Source organism: Microchirus variegatus (genome assembly GCF_963457635.1).
Source record: "Microchirus variegatus genome assembly, chromosome: 2".
Taxonomy (NCBI): Eukaryota; Metazoa; Chordata; class Actinopteri; order Pleuronectiformes; family Soleidae; genus Microchirus; species Microchirus variegatus.
The window spans coordinates 10,642,290-10,664,235 of NC_139803.1; the positions used below are offsets into that span (position 1 = coordinate 10,642,290).

General features: G+C 40.0%; 2 protein-coding genes across 2 annotated transcripts; both read right to left on the reverse strand.

Annotated features, from left to right (window-relative positions):
• Nucleotides 1-11,098: 11,098 nt before the first annotated feature.
• Nucleotides 11,099-12,857, reverse strand: bsx (brain-specific homeobox; the record flags this gene model as incomplete). Its single annotated transcript, XM_083910727.1, has 3 exons — nt 11,099-11,425; nt 11,807-11,997; nt 12,614-12,857. The coding sequence occupies 3 exons, from the start codon at nt 12,855-12,857 to the stop codon at nt 11,099-11,101; spliced, it is 762 nt and encodes a 253-aa protein (XP_083766853.1).
• A 2,767-nt stretch (nt 12,858-15,624) lies between these two features.
• On the reverse strand, nt 15,625-17,866 carry lim2.1 (lens intrinsic membrane protein 2.1; the record flags this gene model as incomplete). The annotated part of the gene is made up of 4 exons (XM_083909056.1): nt 15,625-15,686; nt 15,991-16,125; nt 16,257-16,406; nt 17,692-17,866. The coding sequence occupies 4 exons, from the start codon at nt 17,864-17,866 to the stop codon at nt 15,625-15,627; spliced, it is 522 nt and encodes a 173-aa protein (XP_083765182.1).
• Nucleotides 17,867-21,946: the final 4,080 nt, after the last annotated feature.

Sequence of the window (21,946 nt, forward strand, 5' to 3'; positions counted from 1 at the left end):
TGATATCACGATCCACTGTTGTCTCTCAGCGTAAACCTCGGAAGAAACCGCCTTTACCCACCACCATCAACGTCAACATCAGCCTTAACAATACGTCCCAGCTTCTGCCACTGCTCCAGCCGACAGACCAGGACGCCGCCGTCGAGTTAGCGTCCCCTCACGGTGCTCCTCACTTGGGCCCCGTGTCTGAACTTTCCACAGAGTATCAGCAAAAGGCAAACCCTGGGAAGTCCACTCACATGTCGCAGGAAAAGCTAAATATGGAGTGTAGCCCTGAACAATGCCACAGGTGAACCCTCTCAACTGTATACAAGTGATAAAATACATAATTTAGCGTGGAAATGATGACTTGAATCACCTAATCTATTCTGATTTGTGTCGCAGTGTGTTGCAGTGGCCAGTATCCCACGCAAATGACGTGCAGACTGAGCGCTTTACACAAAGTCTCCCCGAGACGCCGTCCACCGCTGCTTCATCGCAGAGCCGAGGCTCCTACATGGTTCTCCCGCCCATAGGAAAGCAACTGACAGGCGGCGAGTCCAAGCTCTACTTCCACCAGAGTCTGAACAGGGCCTATCTTATCGACAACAGCAACTCTGAGAGCTACCTGCTGCGGATGGAGAAGGAGAGGGTGTTGAGAGGGTCTTACAAGGTGGGTGTTGTCTGGGAGTTTTTGTAAATCTGGTATAGGGCTGTTTGTTTCATGATCAATTTGACTGTTTTCTCAATTAGTCATTGGCTACTAATCTCATATCTCAAAATGATGATGATGAAGAACCTTTGTTATAGAGGAGGAAATGAAACCAGAAAAGATTCTTATTTTAAGGCAAAAGTGCGTACGAATTAGTGACATGTAATGGTGAGACTGCAAACTGTTGGATATTGTTCTTCTTCCTTTGGTTACTAAGCTTCCATCAGGACGATGTAGAAACACAGCAGTAAACGATGGCAGCTTCCATAAGACAAGGCTCTTGCACAAAGTGCATATAAAGGGCATATTCCAAAGCCTATCTTTTTGACTTTTTGTTGAAATAATCCTTGGGTTTTTAGCTCTTTGTGTCTGGGTTTGGGTTATTCTGTATTTTTTTCCTTGATTGTCTGCCCCACCCCTAATTAGTGTCACCTCTGTTGAATTAGTTTCCTCTGCATTAGTCTCTCCTCAGTGTTCAACTTCAACTGAGTTTTTTCTCTTTTTAATCTGTGTCATTTGATTGCCGTTCCACACTGCATTACTTTGTTTTTGCCTTTTGCGTTTTTTAATTAATCACTCTGCACGGTGTGCAAAACATCACACGCTGGACATTAATCAACTGATTAGCGAAATATAAATGGATTGATTCTTGGACAACAAAAAGGAAAACATCAAGCTGTTGGTTCACCGTTACATCCAAATAAGACATGCATTGTTATCTTATTATATGGGCGTTTTATCGAACAAAAGTGACACATGAATTCTTCACTTGAGTGGCATTCCCCTTTAATCCTCGCATACAAGAGAGGTTACACAAATAAATGCCCCTTTGAAGTCCCAAATAATCCCCTCAGCTGTGTTCACGGAGAGGGACTGCTTAATCCAGCAGGAGTGCTCCAGCGACAGAGGGCATACAACACCAGGTTAATTGTCTAGCTCGGCAAAGATACACTTAATCGCTGTAAGATGATGAATGCGTAAAGCGCGGAGCTGCCCCGGCTCTGAAAACCATTTGAAGATGTGTTAGAGGCTGTGGTTATTAGACGGGACAGAGTCTGAGGCAAAGGGGCCACTAAACATGCCCCGTTTTCACTTAATGATGAGGCTGTAGTTGTTGACCGAGGCTGTATTCACACTAATATATTCTTGGAAACAGTGATTTGTTTCTTATCAGTGATGAATCGATGACCAGCGATGATAACAAAGTTGATAACACTTACCTGATTGCCTGATTTAATCTTTTAAAAGTCATCGCTCAACAAAACTTTTCAGGTCATGCTTCACAGGTCATCTCTGTGGCAACAACAGTCTGTTCTTTTAGGTATAATTTTAATTATAAAAGTGTACATCCTCCTGTTTTTGTATAGATAATGAATAGCAAGATATAGAATGGGGTTGTTTTGATAATGGATGGAATCGATGCAGTTGCTTCGTGAATTGAAGAGGAAGATATTTTAAACTGACTCCTACTGAGAGGACCACGGGAGCACAGAAAAAAAAAAAGATGGTCAGAGTGTTATGGTCCAATCACCTTGAGTGACTAGCACTGTAGCCTTGCAGGGTTTGTGACCCGGTCAGACAAAGGGCCTTTCAGCCCGCAAGATGAATTTGTGAATCTAATCATAATATGATATACTATTTCATCAAACGTTTTGTAAAAAAAAAGATGTAAAACCAAGGGAAACATTTGGAGATATGGTTGTTTATAGGTTATTATACTATTATTTTACTGGTTCCGGCTCACTTGACATCAAATTAAAATCTGTGTGGCCCCTGAACCCCATTCCCGAGCTCCTTACCCTAGCTTTAACCATAACAACTAAATGCCTTACCTTAACCTAAACCCTATTCTAACCCTAAACCTAAAACCAGGTCTTAACCCTCACTTGCTATGGTTTATTTGTTTTTTGGTCCTTTTGGTCATGCTATAATACAACGTGACCACTTTTCATACCACACGATAAGCTAACAAAGCTAAAAAACACAATTGTTTGCCGGATGCACGAAAAGGCTTGAAGTCATGATTAAATGCTTAGGGTTGTGTTCACCATTCACGCTGGAGCCTTCACATCGTCCTCCTGCGGTGCCCACCACTCCCCGCCCCCTTGACCTGGTATCGCTCCCACCATGTTAGCCATCATGTCTGACAAGATTACAGGCTCAATTTGTAAAGCAGCCCCGGCTGCAGTGGCCCGGGCATGAAAGCAGATGAGTGGAGGGGAGGTGGGGGTTGAAAGAAAGGTACCCTGTTGTGTCCGAGGCCTGTGGTTAAAGCAAACTGCAATCCTTCTTCTGAAAAGGAGCCAGTGCAATCTGGAATGATTAGCTCCTTTTTTTTTCAGCTTGGGGTTTGTACGCGGCCACGTACACATTGGTCACACACATACAAACCAACAGCAGCACCTGAGAGGTAGCGTCAAAGTCGTTCTACGCTATTTTATTTGTGTCTTCCACTTCCACAAATGCACTGTATGCATATAGAAAGTACGGAGGATTAGGGCCAAAATGAAGAGTAAAGTGGTCGAAATATTACGAGATTCTTTTCTAATGTATTATTTTTAAACGGCAACAGAGCGTAGATGTAACCAGCGATAGTCCTCCTCCTCCTCCAGTCCACAAAAGAGATGATTTTCTCTTTTCGTCCAAACAGACGTGCACGATCTCTTCTAAAGATAATGCGGTGCAAAAGGATGAAGTATTTTCTAATTATTTGTGAAGCCCCAATCACAATGTAACTTCACGAAATGCTCAGTCTTGATTCTCATAAGAATTCTTCAGTTTGGCCCGAATACGCTGTCGTAATAAGACACTAATTTGGTTTTAGTAATGACACAAATTTGGGAGTTAGTGGAGCAACTGTTGTTCATGAAATGATGTCCCCAAGAAGCTCTTCATTGCTCCATGCTCCAAACAAAAATCCACAAATCTGGATAAACTTCCGGCATCCGGATCATATTTCCTTTTCGAAATGAAAATCCATTCAGTTTTTATTTTTGCACATACTTCAGCGTGTACCAACGCTGCTCCTCCTGGAGCTACATCACTATCATAGCTGCAAACATAAGTGAGTGTATGTGTGTGTGCGTGCGGCCGAGCATGAAAGAAACCTTGCATAACTGTCGATGCACATAAGGTCACTGTGACACTTTTTCGATCAGATTTTGAATCGTGTAATTCCCCCCTGAGATCAGATATTTCATCAACCTACAGATACAGAATCTCAATATACTTTACCTCCTAAAGACAAATCTGGTGGAAATATTAGAAGTATGTAAGTGGCACGGATCACGTAAGGTGCACCCTTGGTAAATTGCAGTAGGAATAATGCACAACTCCTTATATGGACATCCTGGATGTGTGAGTGTTTATAGGTCACATATTCAGGCTTTTTTCTTTTCACACAAAAAAGTCACAAAATACTGCATATTCTAGCATCTGTTTATACTGTCTGTTTTAACACAGTGATGGAGAAAAGCAGCGTAAATACTCTGTGGGTTAAGGTTTGAATACACGTGATAAAACTCAACACTATAACGATGTAAACACATATTTTACACAGGCTCCTTTTGCATGCAGAGGACAAACATATTCACCATTTTAAAATCAGTGTATTTGCTTTGTAATATCTTGAAATCAAGCGAGTAAGTTTCCATCACTTGTCTAATTACTGTCTCAAGCTTTCAGCAGTCAGGTGAGTCACTGTCCTCCTCCTGCTGGTGGCTCCACTAGGTGGTGGAAATTGGTAGTGGAGACCTGGTCAAACAAGCAGGGAGGAGAGTTAAGATGTTTGTCTATCATATTGTCACTGTGTCATTTTTTTTTTTATATATATCTATCCAGGAGGCACAAGTGTGGCAGAAAGGAGACATAAACCAGCGAGACGTGCGCTCCGACTACACCGCTGTCGACAACAAAGTAAGTACGTTGGGAGACTTCCACACATGGATAATGATGTTGTCGGATGATGCAACGAAGCAGACGGCTGCATCTTTGGCTCACCTTTGGTTCATGAGATGCCTCAACTTTTGCATTTTGTCCTGAATTAACCACATTTGGAAAAATGGGGTGTGGGTCTGACTTAGAACTTGTGACTGCATTCGAAAAAAGAATCATGTTGATCAATGTTAATACTGAAGTGAATCAATGTACGGGCCCTTAGAAGTGTAGATAACTGCAGGGGGTCAGACAATCAGCTCATTTGATACAATATATGACATCTTTAGTGTACGCTATTTTTGCAGTGGTTTGTTTAAGGCTCCAATGCAGAGTAGACTGTTCTTTGCACAGAAATACACATTGTTTTCATGTAAATGGTCATGCCATGCTTATGCACGTAGGAATATGTTGACAAAATGTCGTGCCTAAGAAAAGGCTTAGGCTGTCTGAAGCAACAGCCTTCAGGTAATTGTACAAATCAGTCCAAAAACAAAGCAAATTGTGCAAATTTTTTGTTGCATGATTCATATTGCAGGATTTCTTGGATTTGGGGTGTCCGGCATGACTGACATGCATTTTGCAGCTTTTAACATATGACCCATAAACACCTCAAAGTGCCTTTGACAGAATACAGAAGAACGAACACGGCTATAAAAACCTGTCAGACTACTGTAGGAATTAATGTAGGAATCTTTAGGGACAGTGAAAAAGTGTTTCTCTCGTTATTTCTTCAGTTATTTCTGGTGAAAACACCATGAAGGTGGTTATAGACCGGGTCTAAAATGACTTTTGGAATATTAAATTCTGTGAGCTGACAGACCACAATCTCAGTCTGGATTTTGATGTTTCTCTCGCTGTTGTCTTCCTCTGTGTTTCTAGGTCAACGCCCCTGGTCACATTTCAGTTGGACGAACATGTTAATGTGTGTTTTAAGTCTGTGTACGTCATGTAAACGTACTGACTGACAGCTGCCGGTGCAAAGCCTAGTTTTAGTCCAGTTAACACACACACACATGCAGCTCCTGTAAGTAATGTAGTGTTGAAAAGTTCAGGGTTGCGGCTGCGTGTGTGAAAGCAGCTCCGCCTCGTTTCCACTGACCCTCTCCCAGTTGTCCGAGTTCACGAGTTCATCAATGCGCCCATGCTTCCACAAATAGAATTAAATATACAAAGCAAATGAGAGTACCCCTAAGGAGTTAAGTGCTCGTTGTGCTTTGATATATCTTTTGTTAATCCCCCAATACTAAAAAGTGAGGCTGTTTGGCCAATTTGCACTAGATCGAGCCCCGTGCATCTCCAGACCCGAGCCTATTAGTGAATGATATGTGTAAACGTTGATAGACCTGGTGAATAGCTGCCTATGTTTGGTTTTGTTTGGCCGCATGGAGAGGCTCTGCTGAGGGTAGACACAAAGAAAAGAGCCTTAAAGGAGGAATGGCTCAGTTAATTAAACCTCCATTTATAATCTGCTTCTGTCTCTCTCTCTCTCTGTCCCTCTGTCCCCTGTCCTCCCTCCCTCTCACACTCTTTCATCATCATCATCAGGCTGAGAAAATGAAACGACAGAAGCTGTATTCAAACGTGATCCGCAACATGAACAAAAACATAAGTAGGATTCCTTTTCTACCAGCCAAGGACCAGGAAGGCAGTGGCAGGAAAGTTCCCAGGGCGAAGGTGTGTGTGTGTGTTTGTGTTTACTTCTTCAGAGTGTGTGTGAACATATATGTGCATTTTCAACATAATTGCAGAATTAAGCTCTTTAACGAAAGGTTTGCCTTTTAAAACCAATGCTATCTTAGATATCATTCATGTGCAAATTCTATCAGTAGAAAGCACTATTTTAATTCTTGGTCTGTACTTTGTAATATTCACGTTACATTCCGACTTTATTCCCGTAATTTTGTCCTAACATTGCGAAGAATAACGTCGTAACATTACGAAAATGAAGTCGTAATGTTACGAGAATAAAGTCGGAACATGACGAGAATACTGTCGCAATATACCGAAAGTAAAGTCAGAATATTACGAGATTAATGTCGTAACGTTGCGTGAGCAAAGTCGTAACGTTACGAGAGTAAAGTAGTAACATTGCGAGAATGAAGTCGTAACATTACGAGAATACTGTTATAATATGACGAGAATAACGTTGGAATATTACGAGAGTAAAGTCGTAACATTACTATAGTAAAGTCGTAACATTACTAGAGTAAAGTCGTAACATTACTAGAGTAAAGTCGTAACATTACTAGAGTAAAGTCATAACATTACGATAGTAAAGTCGTAACATTACGATAGTAAAGTCGTTACATAGCGAGAGTAAAGTCGTAACATTACGAGAATAAAGTCGTAACATTGCGAGAGTAAAGTCTTAACATTAGGAGAGTAAAGTCGTAACATTACAATAGTAAAGTCTTAACATTACCATAGTAAATTCGTAACATATCGAGAATAAAGTCGTAACATTGCGAGAGTAAAGTCTTAACATTACGAGAGTAAAGTCGTAACATTACAATAGTAAAGTCTTAACATTACCATAGTAAAGTCGTAACATAGCGAGAGTAAAGTCGTAACATTGCGAGAATACTGTTATAATATAACGAGAATAAAGTCGGAATATTACGTGAATAAAGTCGTAACGTTACAATAGTAAAGTAGTAACATTACATGAATAAAGTCGTAACAGAACCTTAGTTTATAAACCTTATAAAGTATTTCTTTATTTGTGAAGCCCTAATTAAAATGTAACTTCACAAAAATGCTCGGCGTTTCTCATCTTGACGCAGGTTGCAGCTGATAATCTTGAGTTTTTGCTTGAATAATAATGAATAACCTCTTCCTTTCTTTGTCTTTTTTCCACTTGTAGGCCTTGGAATATGCCAAGACCATCGCCAAACCCCGTGTGAAGCCTCAGCTCATCCAGAAGCAGGAGCACCAGCCCGAAGGCATCGCTCACCTCCTGCAGGGTTTAGACGTTTCCGAGCTCAACAAGATGGAACTGCTTAGAAAAAGGCACGAAGAAGAAAAGGCGGCGGTGGCATGCTTCAGCAAACATGCTGTCTGATGCAAGGTGCAGTTCACACAGTTTGTTTCACCCAATCACTTTAAATGCAGTTAAATGGACTTTCAAAACACCTAAATTACCATGACTTACTCAAGAGAAATTGCTTAAGGTGTGTTTTGAAAATTGGAACTGACCCAGGTTAGTTCTGAAGAACTGATGTGATTTGACCTTAAAAAATAGCATCAACTACATAGAAATATTGGCGCCCCAGACATGAACAAGTTTGAAAACTCTGGTGCAGTGTTTTTGGGTAGAAAACGTTCGGAAACTATGACAATTTGTTCTTTTTGAGCCACAACTCTTTATCAGCTGTGAACAAAACGCTCAGTTAACACTTCCAGTTTCACTTTTGACCTCATTCTCTGACACAAATCACGACAGCAGAGAGAATCAGATTCCTGTTTACATCTGCACGCAAGCACATGCTTATTGTACCTCAATGATCGTTTTTCGGTGTTCTATATCTTCATATATATACTGTATGCTTGTGTGTAATCACTTCAGTGCCTTCGGAAGGTTTAAATGTATTTATTTTGCGACTTCTGTCTTCTGAAATTCTCCATATGTGCACGCGTAAGTGTTAAGTAACACTAATCTACCAAATACTGAAGTTTTTTGTTAGAAAAAGGCGAGCTAACAGCGAGATAAAGTGTCAAACGTGTACAAATTGGTGTAGAATTTATTTAGGTGAGATTTTAGTCGCTGGTAATTGTGCTCATAAAATTACACCTCAAAAACTATATTTTTTGGGTGAAGTGGCCCTTTAATAATATGTGTAATAATAATAACATGTCATTGGACGTATGTAGAGGCATGTACAGGAAAGACATGCTGCTGTGGCCTTCGTGAAATTGTGCAATATCGCTGGCTGTAAAACGCTGCATCCCTGCCGCCTTCTTTTTCCTCAGTTCACACCGAAACTGTTCTTACACCCATTTTCCCATCTTCTTTTTCTGCTACTACTACGACAGGATAGTTCATTTCCATATCCCATTTAGTCCCAATTTGTATATTTTAGGGATGCCACTTTTTTTCGTCTGATACCGATATCTCAAACTCGAGGATCTGCCGATACACCGATATCAGTCCGATACGGTCATGTTAAGACGTTTCAAAGCTGTGAACGACACAAATTTTGTGCCGTTTCAATGACGTAATTCTCCAAAATGTGAATGTGAGAATGAGAAATGTTACGAATAATCTTTATTTATATAGAAACAGCCGCACAACATGACTCAGCGAATATGCTATTGCAGATTTTGACTGATCCTTATACATGCATATTTATTTATATAAAGATGTAACGATGTTTAATAGAATGAATGTAAAATGTCAGATGGGGGGGTGTGGGCTGTGTGAGACAGCTCTAATGACAGATGTGTGTCAGATGTGCGATTGTCTCGTTGTCGTCGTCACGTTACTGTTTGACCTGGAATCTTCTCCGCGCCGTCTTTCGTGGACCCCCGTGTCGTCCTGTTGTCTTTTTAGCCGCACGCTCTCTAAGTAGCAGCAGCTCCGCCTCCCCCCCGACACACACACACACAGCACTCTCAAGCAGCTCATTTCACTAATTGAACCCTCAGATCATTATCAAAGCACTATTTACCTTTGTGCAATATTTTAATTAGATTATAGTCTCTATTTAACCCATCATGGACTCTTTGAAGCCCTGTGTTTTTAGTGTTAAGTCCTCAGATGTGTGGTTGAACAAATGACCAAGCCCTTTTTAATTTAATGAGAATCGCTGCCCAGCCACACTGAGTCTCTTTGCATCCTCCTTTTTTTTTTTTTACTCTGCTCCCACCTACTCTTTTTTTTTTTTTTTTGCCATTGAAATCCAGTTAATTGAAGGAGTCTTTCACCGCCATACATGAAGGAGGCCAAATTAGCATCCCTTTCTGCCCATTGGAAAGCTAAGGCAGACGTGGCTGCTTTGATGTGAGAAGTGTGCTTTCAGTGGACGGCAAGCTCCCTGAAAATGAGCTGATGGCCCTGCTATTAGGGCTCAAATGCAGATGCGTCCATGTGTTGCAAAACGCTTAATCTTTTAATTGATCACCTTCTGCATGGCCTGCTTCCCTTTCGTCCTGCAGCTGCCTGTTAATCACCATCACATTTTAAAGACCAATTGGTTCTGAGAAAGACAGTGCTGTGAATCCAGGGCAGAGGTGAAGATATATATACTGTGAGGAAAACATGTAATAATAAAGATAATTTAACAGTTTGAAAACAGGTTTGAAGTGTTTTCTTCTTACTTCCAACCCCCGTATGTCCAACTTTTTTCAATGATAGTAAAACAACAACACTGCGACCCTTCCCTTCCCTGATATTATCCATTTAGTTTAGACTATTCCAAGATTAAAATATAGAAATTAATAAAAGAATAGCACAGAAATTATGAAAAATGATTTCTTTTAGGTTTGCACGCACCACATTTAATAATAATACACGAGACAATCTGCAAATAATAGAAAGTTCAAAATAAAATTTGCAAATGTGATTAAATGAATTTGTTCACTGGGTATCTATAGTTTTTTATAATGTTTTATTTTATTATTTCCACAGCTAATAATAATAATAATGGACATATATTTGTTATTAAAACAAAACAAAAACAGCTGCTTATAACAACAAGATTCAAATTGCCACGTTTTATTCACTCAAAAAATGTGCATATTTAATTTATTTGTTGAGAATATTAAAACATTAAGTAAAATAATTAATATTTGGATGTTGGGGTAAAAAATGATAATAAAACATAAGCAGTAATTTCTGTTTCTTTTATTAACAGTAATTTTAACACTCAAGTGTACAGGGGTTTTACAAAATAAAATAAAAATATCTGTTGACTGTCAACAACAAATGAACACATTTATGTATGAATGGATGACACTGACTATTAACTATATAATTAACTCTCTCTTTATATATTTAAATGTTCTGAGGACAGTTTGAAAATAATATAAAAAAGGTGTTAGTGAATATTATTTATCATTATTTATATAGACGTATTTTATATATAAATAAAGAGGGGGGAAAAACTGTTGAAATGTTTTTTTTATAGAAGATATAAGTGCAAAGGGCGGTGGAGCAGTATATAAGCGTCTTTATGTTATACAGCAATAAAAAGCAATTGTATAATAATGATGATAATAATAATAATAATAATAATAATTACAGTTTGGTCTGTACAGACAAAACATTAAACGCTTACAAAGAGGTCCATAAAGGGCGATATAGTTACAAAAAAAATAGATATAGGCCCGTTTTGCATGATTGAATATTTACATGACATTATTACAGCATTATTAATATCAGAAATGTGATCATGTGTTGTTGTTTTTTTTTGCTTATATTTACAGTGTTTGTATTTACAACGCCTGCGTAAAACAAACGCGCAGCCTACTGTACTATAGTAGATGATCCGGGGAACAAGCGTCGTCCTCGATGTCCACGTCGTCGTCGTCCTCGTCCTCGTCGCCGCGCTCCTCCTCGTCGTCCTCGTCGCCGTCTTTGTGGTTCTGCCGCCGCCGCTGCAGCGCGTACGACTCCACGTCCAGGTCGAGGCCGCGCTTCTTCAGCTCGTCGTGCGCGCCCTTGTCGTTGGCATCGCTCTCGCCGGAGTTCTCCGCCGCCGTGCGCTCCAGCTGCGGCTCCCCGGGAGCCTTGCGCTCGTCCTGCGCCTTCCGCAGCTGCTTCTTGTGCTTCATGCGCCGGTTCTGGAACCACGTCTTCACCTGGACAAGAAACACAAGACGTTAAGTATATATTATTATTATTATTATTATTATTGTTATAATAATTGTTATTTATATCAAATATTATGCTGTTATTGTTTTAAAAAAAAGCATATTTACTGATGTTTTGCTTTTCCAAAATGTAATAAAACTATATATATAATAATATTAGAGAAATCTAGGCATTAAAAGTCATTATACAAGCCAATTTTAGAATTACATTTTTTTTTTAAAAGCACTTTTGACGCAAATACAAATTAAAAACACAACAATATTCGTATTCTAATTGTATTATTATCCTCATTGTAGGTTAATTCGTTCCATTAAATGTTCTTCTGATTCCGTAATAAATAGATAATGTACATAAATAATATAAATCACCTGTGTCTCGGACAGGCTGAGCGCCGTGGCCAGCTCCACTCTCTCCGGCGTGGACAGGTACCGCTGGATTTCGAACCTCTTCTCCAGACCGGACAGCTGTGAGTCGGAGAACACGGTCCTGGCCTTCCTGCGCCTGCAGTGTTTCCCCGGCAACTCCGAGTGATGCTGGAACAAGGCCGGCATCTGCATCCCTGAAAGGAAACGGAGGTTCATTGACATTTATATTACATTTTTATTTAGTATATTTTTGGCCATATTTATTGACATAAATAGACACGTGTTGGTGGATATTTGGTTATTTCGTTGCCTCATAATTAAACACTTTATATGTGTATGTGTCCTATTATATTTTAACAGTATATGTGGCACATGTCAAACTTCTTGTCTTTTTGTTTATTTGTGTTTTAGGTGGTGTTTAGGTGGTGACACCTGTTGTAAAAAAGAGGCCAGTTTAAGAATTTAACTCTTACTTTTAATGTTTTTTTTGTATCATAATACAATTTAAATTAGAAATGTGTATTTTAAAATGTGTATTTTAGAAGTATAAGAGATAAGGCAACATAAGGCCAGCAGAACGAGTAGAGAAATAAGAATTTCCTTTTTAAAACTCGTGCGTAAATTTAATAGAAATAATAAAAAATATATATTTAACAGTATTTTTAATGCTTTCTATGCATTATCTACATATTAATCCACATATTCCTCATTATTAATAATTATTTCAGTTTATTTCTTTAAATATATCATTTCTATATCCTCCTGACACCTGTGCCTCACCCTCCCCCCAGATGTGAACTCGCCTCTTACCAGATGTGAAGAAGTGGTACTGATGCTCCGGCTTGTGCAGCGGGTGGTGCGGATGCGGCGCCAGGATCGGAGTGGGCATCAGCGGGTATCCGTACTCCAGGATGGGCATCCGCGCGGAGAGGGAGCTGCAGAACGGCGAGGGCATGACTTCTCTGAGCGGCTTGGGCTTGTGCAGTAAGATGTCCTCGATGAAAAACGACGTGGACCTCTGCGTGGGCGCCGCGGACGCGTAGCTCATGCTCATGATGTAAGTTAGTTTTTCTTTCTTTCTTATTCTTTCTTTTTTTCCCCCTTATATTTTGTTGATGGTTGTTTTTAAACGCGCATCAGCATCAGACTTTCCCAGGCTTTAAATGCAGCCCGAGTGTGTGTGACCGCTGACATATAAATCAGTGGGAGGGTGAGACTTCCAACAAGTAGGCTTTTCATTCAGAGAAACTCGCGGATTGGCGGAAATTGATTTGGGCTTCGGCCAATTAGAGCTGAGCATGTGAGGTGGAGGGGAGGCGGCGAAGGCCTGGTTCTGCTCTCTGATTGGCTGAGGCCCTTTGGAAACTGAGGGAGGGGAGGAGAGGGGGATCAAACAGATTACGGATAAGCAGCGCACCTGTGACCATGGCACAGTTCATCTGAGCAGCCAACTGAGAATCACAGTTGTTACGGTGTCCTAGCAACAACGTTGATGCGTGTCATGCAGAAAAGTCACTTTTATTATCATTATTAATATTATTATCAACAGAAACTTGTTGGAAACTTTTTTTCCTGTGCACTAATTGATCATAAACACATCAGTGCATGTCAGTGGTGCGTTCAAAGTCACTTTATAATGCAGGAAAAAGAATGGCGTCATATTTGTGTCATTGAATGGATTAATAACTCGACTAGAGTATAAAAGTGGGGTAAAAAACAACACCTGTTCAGTCATGGTTGGGTAACATGACCTTCAAATTATATCACCATAAATATGCTAATATGGAATTACATATCTGTTCACAATAACCACATATGTATGATGCAAAACCGGTCATTTTAATGTTAATTAAATAAAAAAATTACAAGCGAATGTCTTGTAACTTTTATAGCAAATACATTTAGTATTATATTCTATCTATAATCTATCTCCTCACCATATTTAAAGGACGAAGTAGTCACATTTTCTTTCTTTTTATAACAAGATATTAAGTATTGGACTTTGTCAATAAAACACACACAATAGAGTGTTTATGTGACCTCTCCTCCTCACAGCCCAGACTTCACTGAGGTTTTATGTAAATGTCTTATTGCGACTTCTTTCAAAAGTAATTTCATCCACTGATGACTCTTGGACACCAGAGCTCGTCTCTGCTTCCTGTCTGCAGGCAGGTGCACGGCAGGAGCCCCCGCGTGTTGCCACAGGAGAGCCGTGCCGCTCCAGGTCTGACTGGCGCGCTAATTTCCTCCCAAATTGGCTGTAATTGTTGGTATTAAAATCCGGGAGAGTACAAGTGCCGCTCCTGTGCCCATTTGTGACAGAAAGCGGTGCGCGGTAATTTGTTGATACGGTGTTGTCATCACATTTCCAATCAGGCCAGTTAATGCGAAAGTGTCTTAATGTAGGCAGAATTCACGCTGCAATGCTATTAGGCAATTAGGCCGAGGGAGATGTTCGAGCGGAAGTTGTAATCCTCGGCCCTGAAAGGACAGGATTTCCATTTGACCAGACGAAATTCATTACTGGACTTCCACTTTGTTCTCCTGCATTCGATTGTAAACTATATTTCGTGAGCAGAAAATGTGAATGAGGACAGGAAAACGAAGCAGTCGTCTCCATGCGTAAATGGAGACGACTCTCCCATTTACGCACTTATTTAATGCTGCACCATCTTTTGAAAGCCTTCATTAAATGTAGAATAGATTTTAAAAAATAGTCAATTATAGATCACACAAAACACATTTCCACCTGCGCGTCCATCCACCGAGGATTACAAGTTGCTTTCATGGAGGAGGGGGGGGGGCGAAATTAGAAAGTAAATGAAACAAATGGCGGTGAAATCGTCTTAAGGAGCAGTTGTCGAGGCGCGCCGATAAGCTGATTTTCCTGTGGCCATTTCATTAAGTGAAAATTTGAGCCGCTCAGGTGGTGCGTCACTTGGTTAAGTGGCGCGTTTGGATAAGAGGGTTTTTTTTGTGCCGAAACTTTACGCACACATGTGTGTATATGCGCGTAAACATAATATATTTATTTTATGATGTTTTCTGGGATGACTTTTGATACATCATACATCATGTATTGGGATTATTTATTTAATTTCTTCTAATTTCTTATTTCAGTAATAATCCAGGTCAACTGGACAACACTTGTTTCTATTTCCCTTTTAAGTTTTCTCCATTATACAAATAAACATAAATATAAATAACAGGTTAGTGTTAAAACCAGGCTTTTTTAAAATTTAAATTAAAAAGCTTTAATTTGGTATTGGAATAATTAAAGTTTACCAGTTAAAATGTGTTTAAAAGTGACATGTTAGCTATATGGAGCTGTAGTATTTATGTTATCCAGTTTGCAATTTTTTTTAGGTAAAAAAGAACGTTTTACATAAAAATGGCTTAAATAAATAAATAATAGTAACAAATATCTGATGGAGACTCAGCATTTGATGTGCTGCCATTATGTCAATGAAGAGGCATGTGTGTGTGTTCAGCTACAATTGCATTGCCTTTAAACTGCACCCAGATTCTCTTGTTAGACACAATAATATTATAAATCCATGCCCTTCCCTTTTACTCCAACCTTTATAAACAATAATAATAATGATAATAAAAATCAACCATGTACATAAATGCAGTCAAGTGTAACACATGACGAGCCTGTGTATATGGAAAAATAATGACTCATGTTTCCTCCAGTCTTTCTCTTTATTAATTTAAAATCAATGAATCTTTTGATCGTTTATGTTCTACATGCAGACATGCCTCCATGCAGCTCTCGTGATCATAATCCACTGCTTGCTCGGGGAGGATGGTCGAGAAGTCTAATGGGAGTTAGTGCTCCTGGGGCATTCGTGCATCCTATAGGCACACATATAGAATATACCTGGAAAAAAGAAAGAGAGGTCAGGGCTTTAGTATCGGGAAATTTAAACTAGATTTAATCATAAATTAACTTTTAATCACCAAACACATTGTGGAATGTAATGAATTTGTGTAAAATTCAGTTTCACGACATGCAAATGTACATTTCATTATAATGAATTGCAATTTTAGGACATTGACATGAATTCTGAGACTTTTAGCACCAAACAGCATCCATGCAGCAACATTACATAGTCGTATTATGTGTATATGGCACCAATTTAATCCTGATATCTTGATTTCGACTGCTTGAGTCTCACGTTTACCTGAAAAGAACGTGAGCACCACTGACACCCAGCCGATTATATAGGACCAGGAGAACCTCCAGTTCCCATAGCGTTTCCCATAGTAGTTAATAGTCACACCAGTGTACACGGCCATCGCTAGAAACACTAAAAAGCCTGGACAGGGAGGGAAAAAAAACAAAAAATTCAATAAATCATCTCATTGATACTTCCTGAATCATAATATTTGGTGGCTGAAATCGATTTAAAACAAATAACAAAAGTAGTAGTAGTGGAGTTGCACTTACATGAGATGAAAAACAATATGCCTGCAGCAAAGGTTTTGTCAAACCTGTCGAAGGATGAGTAATGAATGAAGGCCATGATGCCGATGATGATGCCGATGAAGCAGGCCAGGAGGGAGAGGATCATGAGGGCGCGGGTGGCGTCTAAGTGGGCTGTGGGCAAGGTCAGAGGTCAGTCACCGGCGGGGTCAGCGCAAAATCAACAGAGGTGAATGGGCGAACACGTCGCCGTGCTCGGGTCGACCTTAACTAAATCAACGGTGGAACACAAGGGTGGTGAATATGGATAGAGCAGATTTATACATTTATTGGATGTTAAAGGCAATAAAGATGCATCTTAACACAGTTTTCTTCATCAGTAACTAGCTATAGCTTACCAAACCTTATGTAAATGTGGATGTTAATGAGCTCTGCTGCTCTTCCAGTCAGAAACTCATGTGTGTTGCAACAGGGAAGGAAAAAGCAGTAGATTATAATAAGATTATTATAATTATTATAAGAGGCCCAATGCTACTGTAGGGGCCCCATGCTTTAGTGCCCCTAAAACGCTCTTTAAACGCCCCTGCTGGAATTGTTCCTGCAATTATGACTTTTTTGTCTCCACCCACTGAGCTTTAGTTCAGCTTCGCCAGTGATATGATTTAACCATTTAACACAGAGGTTTCAAACTCGCGGCGCGTGGGCCACTTGTAGCCGGACGATCAATTAAACGTGGCGCTCGTCAGTTTTTTTATTTACAGATTCATTTTTGAGTTACACTTTTTTTTTTTCAACTATTTATCGTTCCATGTCAAAAACAAACACTTTTATTTAGAAATTCTACAAAATATCATCTCAAATATCATTATATTGTTTTCTCCGTGATCTCCGATTTCCTCCCACAGTCCAAAAACATGCAGATTTGGGGGAATTAAGCAAATTAGATTGCTAAATCGGAGGTTTCAAACTCGCGGCACGTCAAGTTATGAGTTATTTTGTGTGTTGTGCATCATAAATTTGTTTGTTATTATGAACTATACATCGTCCCGGAGCAAAGCGAACACTTTTATTTTGAAATTCTGCAAATTATGGTCACCAGTATCATATTCCAATATCAATTTTGAGCTGATATTAAGCTGAATTTTCCTCCTGACCAGAGTAGATGCTCAGTAACCCTCAGGTCATTTGAGTTTGAGACCCCTACTCTGTGTTGGACTGGCGACATGTCCATGGTGTACCCCACCATTCGCCCTATGCCAGCTGGGATTGGCACCAGCGCCCCCCTGTGACCCTCATGTGTAGGATTAAGCAGTAGAAGACAGACTTCCACTCAAATTAAGTTCTTTTTCCAAGCAGTGGAGTCGCCCCCTGGTGCCTCACAATTTTTTTTGAATTTCCACACAGTCTATCATAGATAGCTCTTCCTTTAGCCATCAACGCTACTTGGCTACACACTTACCGATGCTGTCACTGTGCGGGAAACACTTCCCCGGCATACAGTAGCGCCACAGGCCCTGGTGCATGTAGTTGCTCGACTGCCGATACTGCATCCAGTAATCGGTTGCTGTGGAAACAATCAAGAGGATGTTCCCCACGCCTGCACAGAACAGCCCTCCACCCATGAAGCTGTACATCCTGCACCTGCAGACACACACACACACAGACACAGACACACACAAAAGGAACATAAGGTTGCTTAGACTCAGTGGTCAATGGACGACCCCCCTCCTCCCCTCCCCTCCCCTCCCTTCCTCTCCACACACTCGCACTTCAGGGAGAGAGGGTGTAAGTGTCAGTAATTGCGTTGTAATGAACATATTATTTCCACTGGATTGGGCTGTGGGGTCACACCGGTATGTCTGTGTATGCTCCACTTTGTTCTCTGGAAGATCAGTCCCTGAAGAAGGCTTTACATACACACACACACACACACACACACACACACACACACACACACACACACACACACACACACACACACACACACACACACACACACACCAACTACTATCAAATCCAGTGATGCTTTGATACTTGATACATCTATCGCTCATTGTTCCACCTGGGTGCAATATCCTGCAGCCGTCCTCTCTTCTCTCATGGAGGGTTGTCATTTTTTTATTTATTTTGGGATGGTGGTGGGGGGTGGGAGGGAGATGATAGAGACAGATATATCTTGTTATATCTGGAACCTGAATGGGATGCTCACTGAAGAGCTCTGTAGTTCCACATTTCCCACCCGAGCGTCCTCTATGGCGAGCTCCAGCAGCTGTCTCAATCTAAACCAAAGCACCCTTTAAATCAATTGGATCCCCATGTATGTAAAAAAAAAAAGGAAAGAAAAAAAGCATGATATCGTCTCATACGGACAATTTTAATAATTGGATTCAACGTCAGGATTAGTCAGTTTATTATTTCTCAATGTAATCGATGTGAAGAAACAGTAAAGTTCATGCCCTTTAATTTTGCATTGCACTTCATGGGGATGGGTTTGTCTTCACTCACACAATCACATCTTTTTCAACTTTCAACAGTTATTTTTTAAACTATCAAACGACAATATGCGGTTTTATTATGTGTACCGATAAATAAAAAGGCACTCTGGTCATCTGGACACGGCGAATTAACGTTTTCAATTTGGAATCATGAAAATACTTGAAAAAGTCGTCTCGCTCGCCAACATGCGATGCAGCTAGTTTATTTTGAAAAGCCACAAGAGGGCGCTGCATCTTTTCTGTCATTTCAGGACCTCACGATTTAACCCTTAGCGCTCACACGGCATGGCATGGCACAGATCTGTGCCGAAATTGCTGCGGGAATAATACACAACTCCTTATATGGACATCCTGGTCGGCAACTTCAGCTCTTCTGATGTGTTGTTGTGTTGTTGAGTCAAAAGAGTAGCAATAATTGTGCCAAAATCACAAAATAGACAATTTTTCTTCATTTTTTGTTCATAAAATCGAGCCAAGCGAACTTCGAATTGTGACGTATTTCCAAATTTCGCAAAATTCAGTCCTATTTTTAAATTTATTTTACTACTTTTTGCTCAGGTGTGGTTATATTGTTGTTGAAAATGGAACGATCTATGTATTTTTTTCCATTTTCAACAACGATATAAACACATCTGTTCAAAAATTCTTAAGTACATTTAAATTGAAAAAAGCAGCCTATATGTTGTGTTGTAAGGGTTAAAATTTATGATTTTTGCAATAATTAAGATATTTGTAACATTTTCTCCACTGCTCTACAAAATCTACTAATCAGTTAAACATATACAAATCCACAGGAACTTCCAGAAGAGTCACATTGAAAAAGGTTCCATTAAAAACTCTATAATGTTGACATTTTCCAATTTTCTAAATCTCCACATGGGGAATAAAAGTAAAAACAAGTCATTCAAACATCCAAATATCAGCAGTCGACGGCCAAAACTGAGTTTCTCTTACCGTAGTTGACTCCGTCAGTGAAGACACGTGTAAAGACAGTGCTGCCGGACAAATTACAACAAGGCTGCAGTAATGCCAACACAGGCAGTTTTACAGCGAGCAAACAGCTCCAGGATTTGACAGGGTGAACACAGGGGGGGACAGGACAGGGCCACGACAAACACCAGCGCTGAGACAATGGCCCCGGGGCCGAGCGCGGGCCAATCAGCGCGGTCCGCCACTTTCTGTGGTTTGGGAATCTGCTGAAAAAACAGAAAGAAGCTTGGCAAGCTGAAGTGATACTGATGACTGTGTGGTTTTAATTGAAAGTGGATTTAGAGCGAGGGGGGGGGGGCGGCATTGGAGGGCGTGAAATGCTGATTTTTGCCTTGTTTGAAAGCAAACACTGTCACAGTGTTTGAAAAGTAAATATTCTACTTTAAAATCTGAATATATTGCCACACAAATACGAGTCAATCGTAAAAATCTATTCCCTTTTTTCACCATTAACTCGACAGCAACAGCGTGGTTTTATCACTTATTTTCATCTTCGAACCAGATTTCATCACTTTTGGCAATCTCTCTCATGAATAAGTAGAATATTATAATCATATTATCTTCTTAACAACCTCATTTAAACACAACATATTTATTTACAGGGTCAAGTGGTTTTGAGGATGCATTTACATAGGAAATATTTACTACCTGACATCTTTTTAAGACTAAAATGTTACACATTTAACCTTTAAGGTTAAAAAAGTGACTTTCTAAGTAGCTGTGCTCTTTACAGTATGACACTGTATTTCCCACTGTTTCCACTCTTATTATGGTCTATTATTAGTCAAACAAACTCTTTAAAACTGCATCAGCGATCAGACCATTTGCAGACTCTGGAAAATAAGATAAGATGAGAATAAATAATAATAATCAACATGCATTTCCAAGAAAGATATTAACAATAAGACAATAAGAAGTTAAAATAGAATGTAGAACGTACATTAAAAACAGTTTCCAGTATATGTACAATATGGGCTTGATATTTACAGTACAAATAAAGATTGAACATGGGTATAACTTAAATATGTCTGGGAAATTGGGCACTAATATGACGAGACAAACAATGTGTTAACTCTTGGTTCAGATCTAAATATTTCATTGTTTGTGTTAAGTTTGCTGAAGGAAAAAAAAGGGGGACAAGAGTTCATATGTGACTCAAACTGTGGTCTGAATGTCTACAATTTTGCCTTAAATACTCACTAATATGACACTAACTTTGAAAACTGAGAGCATTCATTTGTCCGTAATACGTCCTATTTTCTTCAAATGTCAAAATTGGCTTTCACGATTGCTCGCAACGAAGGTAAACAGGGCTGGTCGGATGTTTGAGGAAGCCGCTCACGCCGGCGCTGCTCCCTTCACCGCGCTCTAACCTGATGTTTCCTTCATTCTGACCATCATCTGGCCGCGAGTTTGCCCCTGTGTTGTGCTTTCTCTTTCTCATATCCTGCCTGGCCCTTTCTTTGCCTTCGACACACACACACACAGGCACAAACCCTGAAGATGAAAGGAGAAGAGTAGCTCCATTAACTGCATTACGGCAAGTTGCTCAGACCAATTGACAACAAAATGCCCCCAGAAAAAGCATTTTTCTCCCTGAGATTTGAGTGCTGTACTTACATGTAACTTCATTTTTATAGACTACAGCCTATTTTCTTCCATCTAGAGTGTGGCAGCCAGGAGGGCATTTGATATCCTCCCATGCACCATCAAAGTGGACAATATGCCTCTGTGACAGCACAGAGCAAATCCACATTTTCTTGAATCCATCCAGCTTTTGAGAGATTAATTTTGTTATGGAAAGTCTACATTTACACAGTATCATCGCCGGGTAAGGAGCTCATGCGGCACAATGCGACACAGGTAATTACAAAGAGCGTGTGTGTCTGCATGGAGCGTCGTCGTCGTCGTCGTGTGGGTGAAGTCACAGAGCTTAAGCAACAAAAAATCCTTCCTGCACACACGAGGCTTGTTGTTGTTGTTGTTGTTGTTGTTGTTGATGTTGTTGTTGATGTTGTGCACCTGCTGCTGCTGCTGCGTGATGAGACTTTATGTCGTCATATTGTATAAGCTCTGTCGATCAGAGTAATTCTCCACTCCATTTTGTAGTTACTGGATTACACACGTCACTGCCTGGCTTAGTCATTTGAGTAAAACAGAGAACACACATGGTTTAAAACATATGGTATATACAGAGGCTATTGGAAGGTACAATATAGAGTGTCTTAT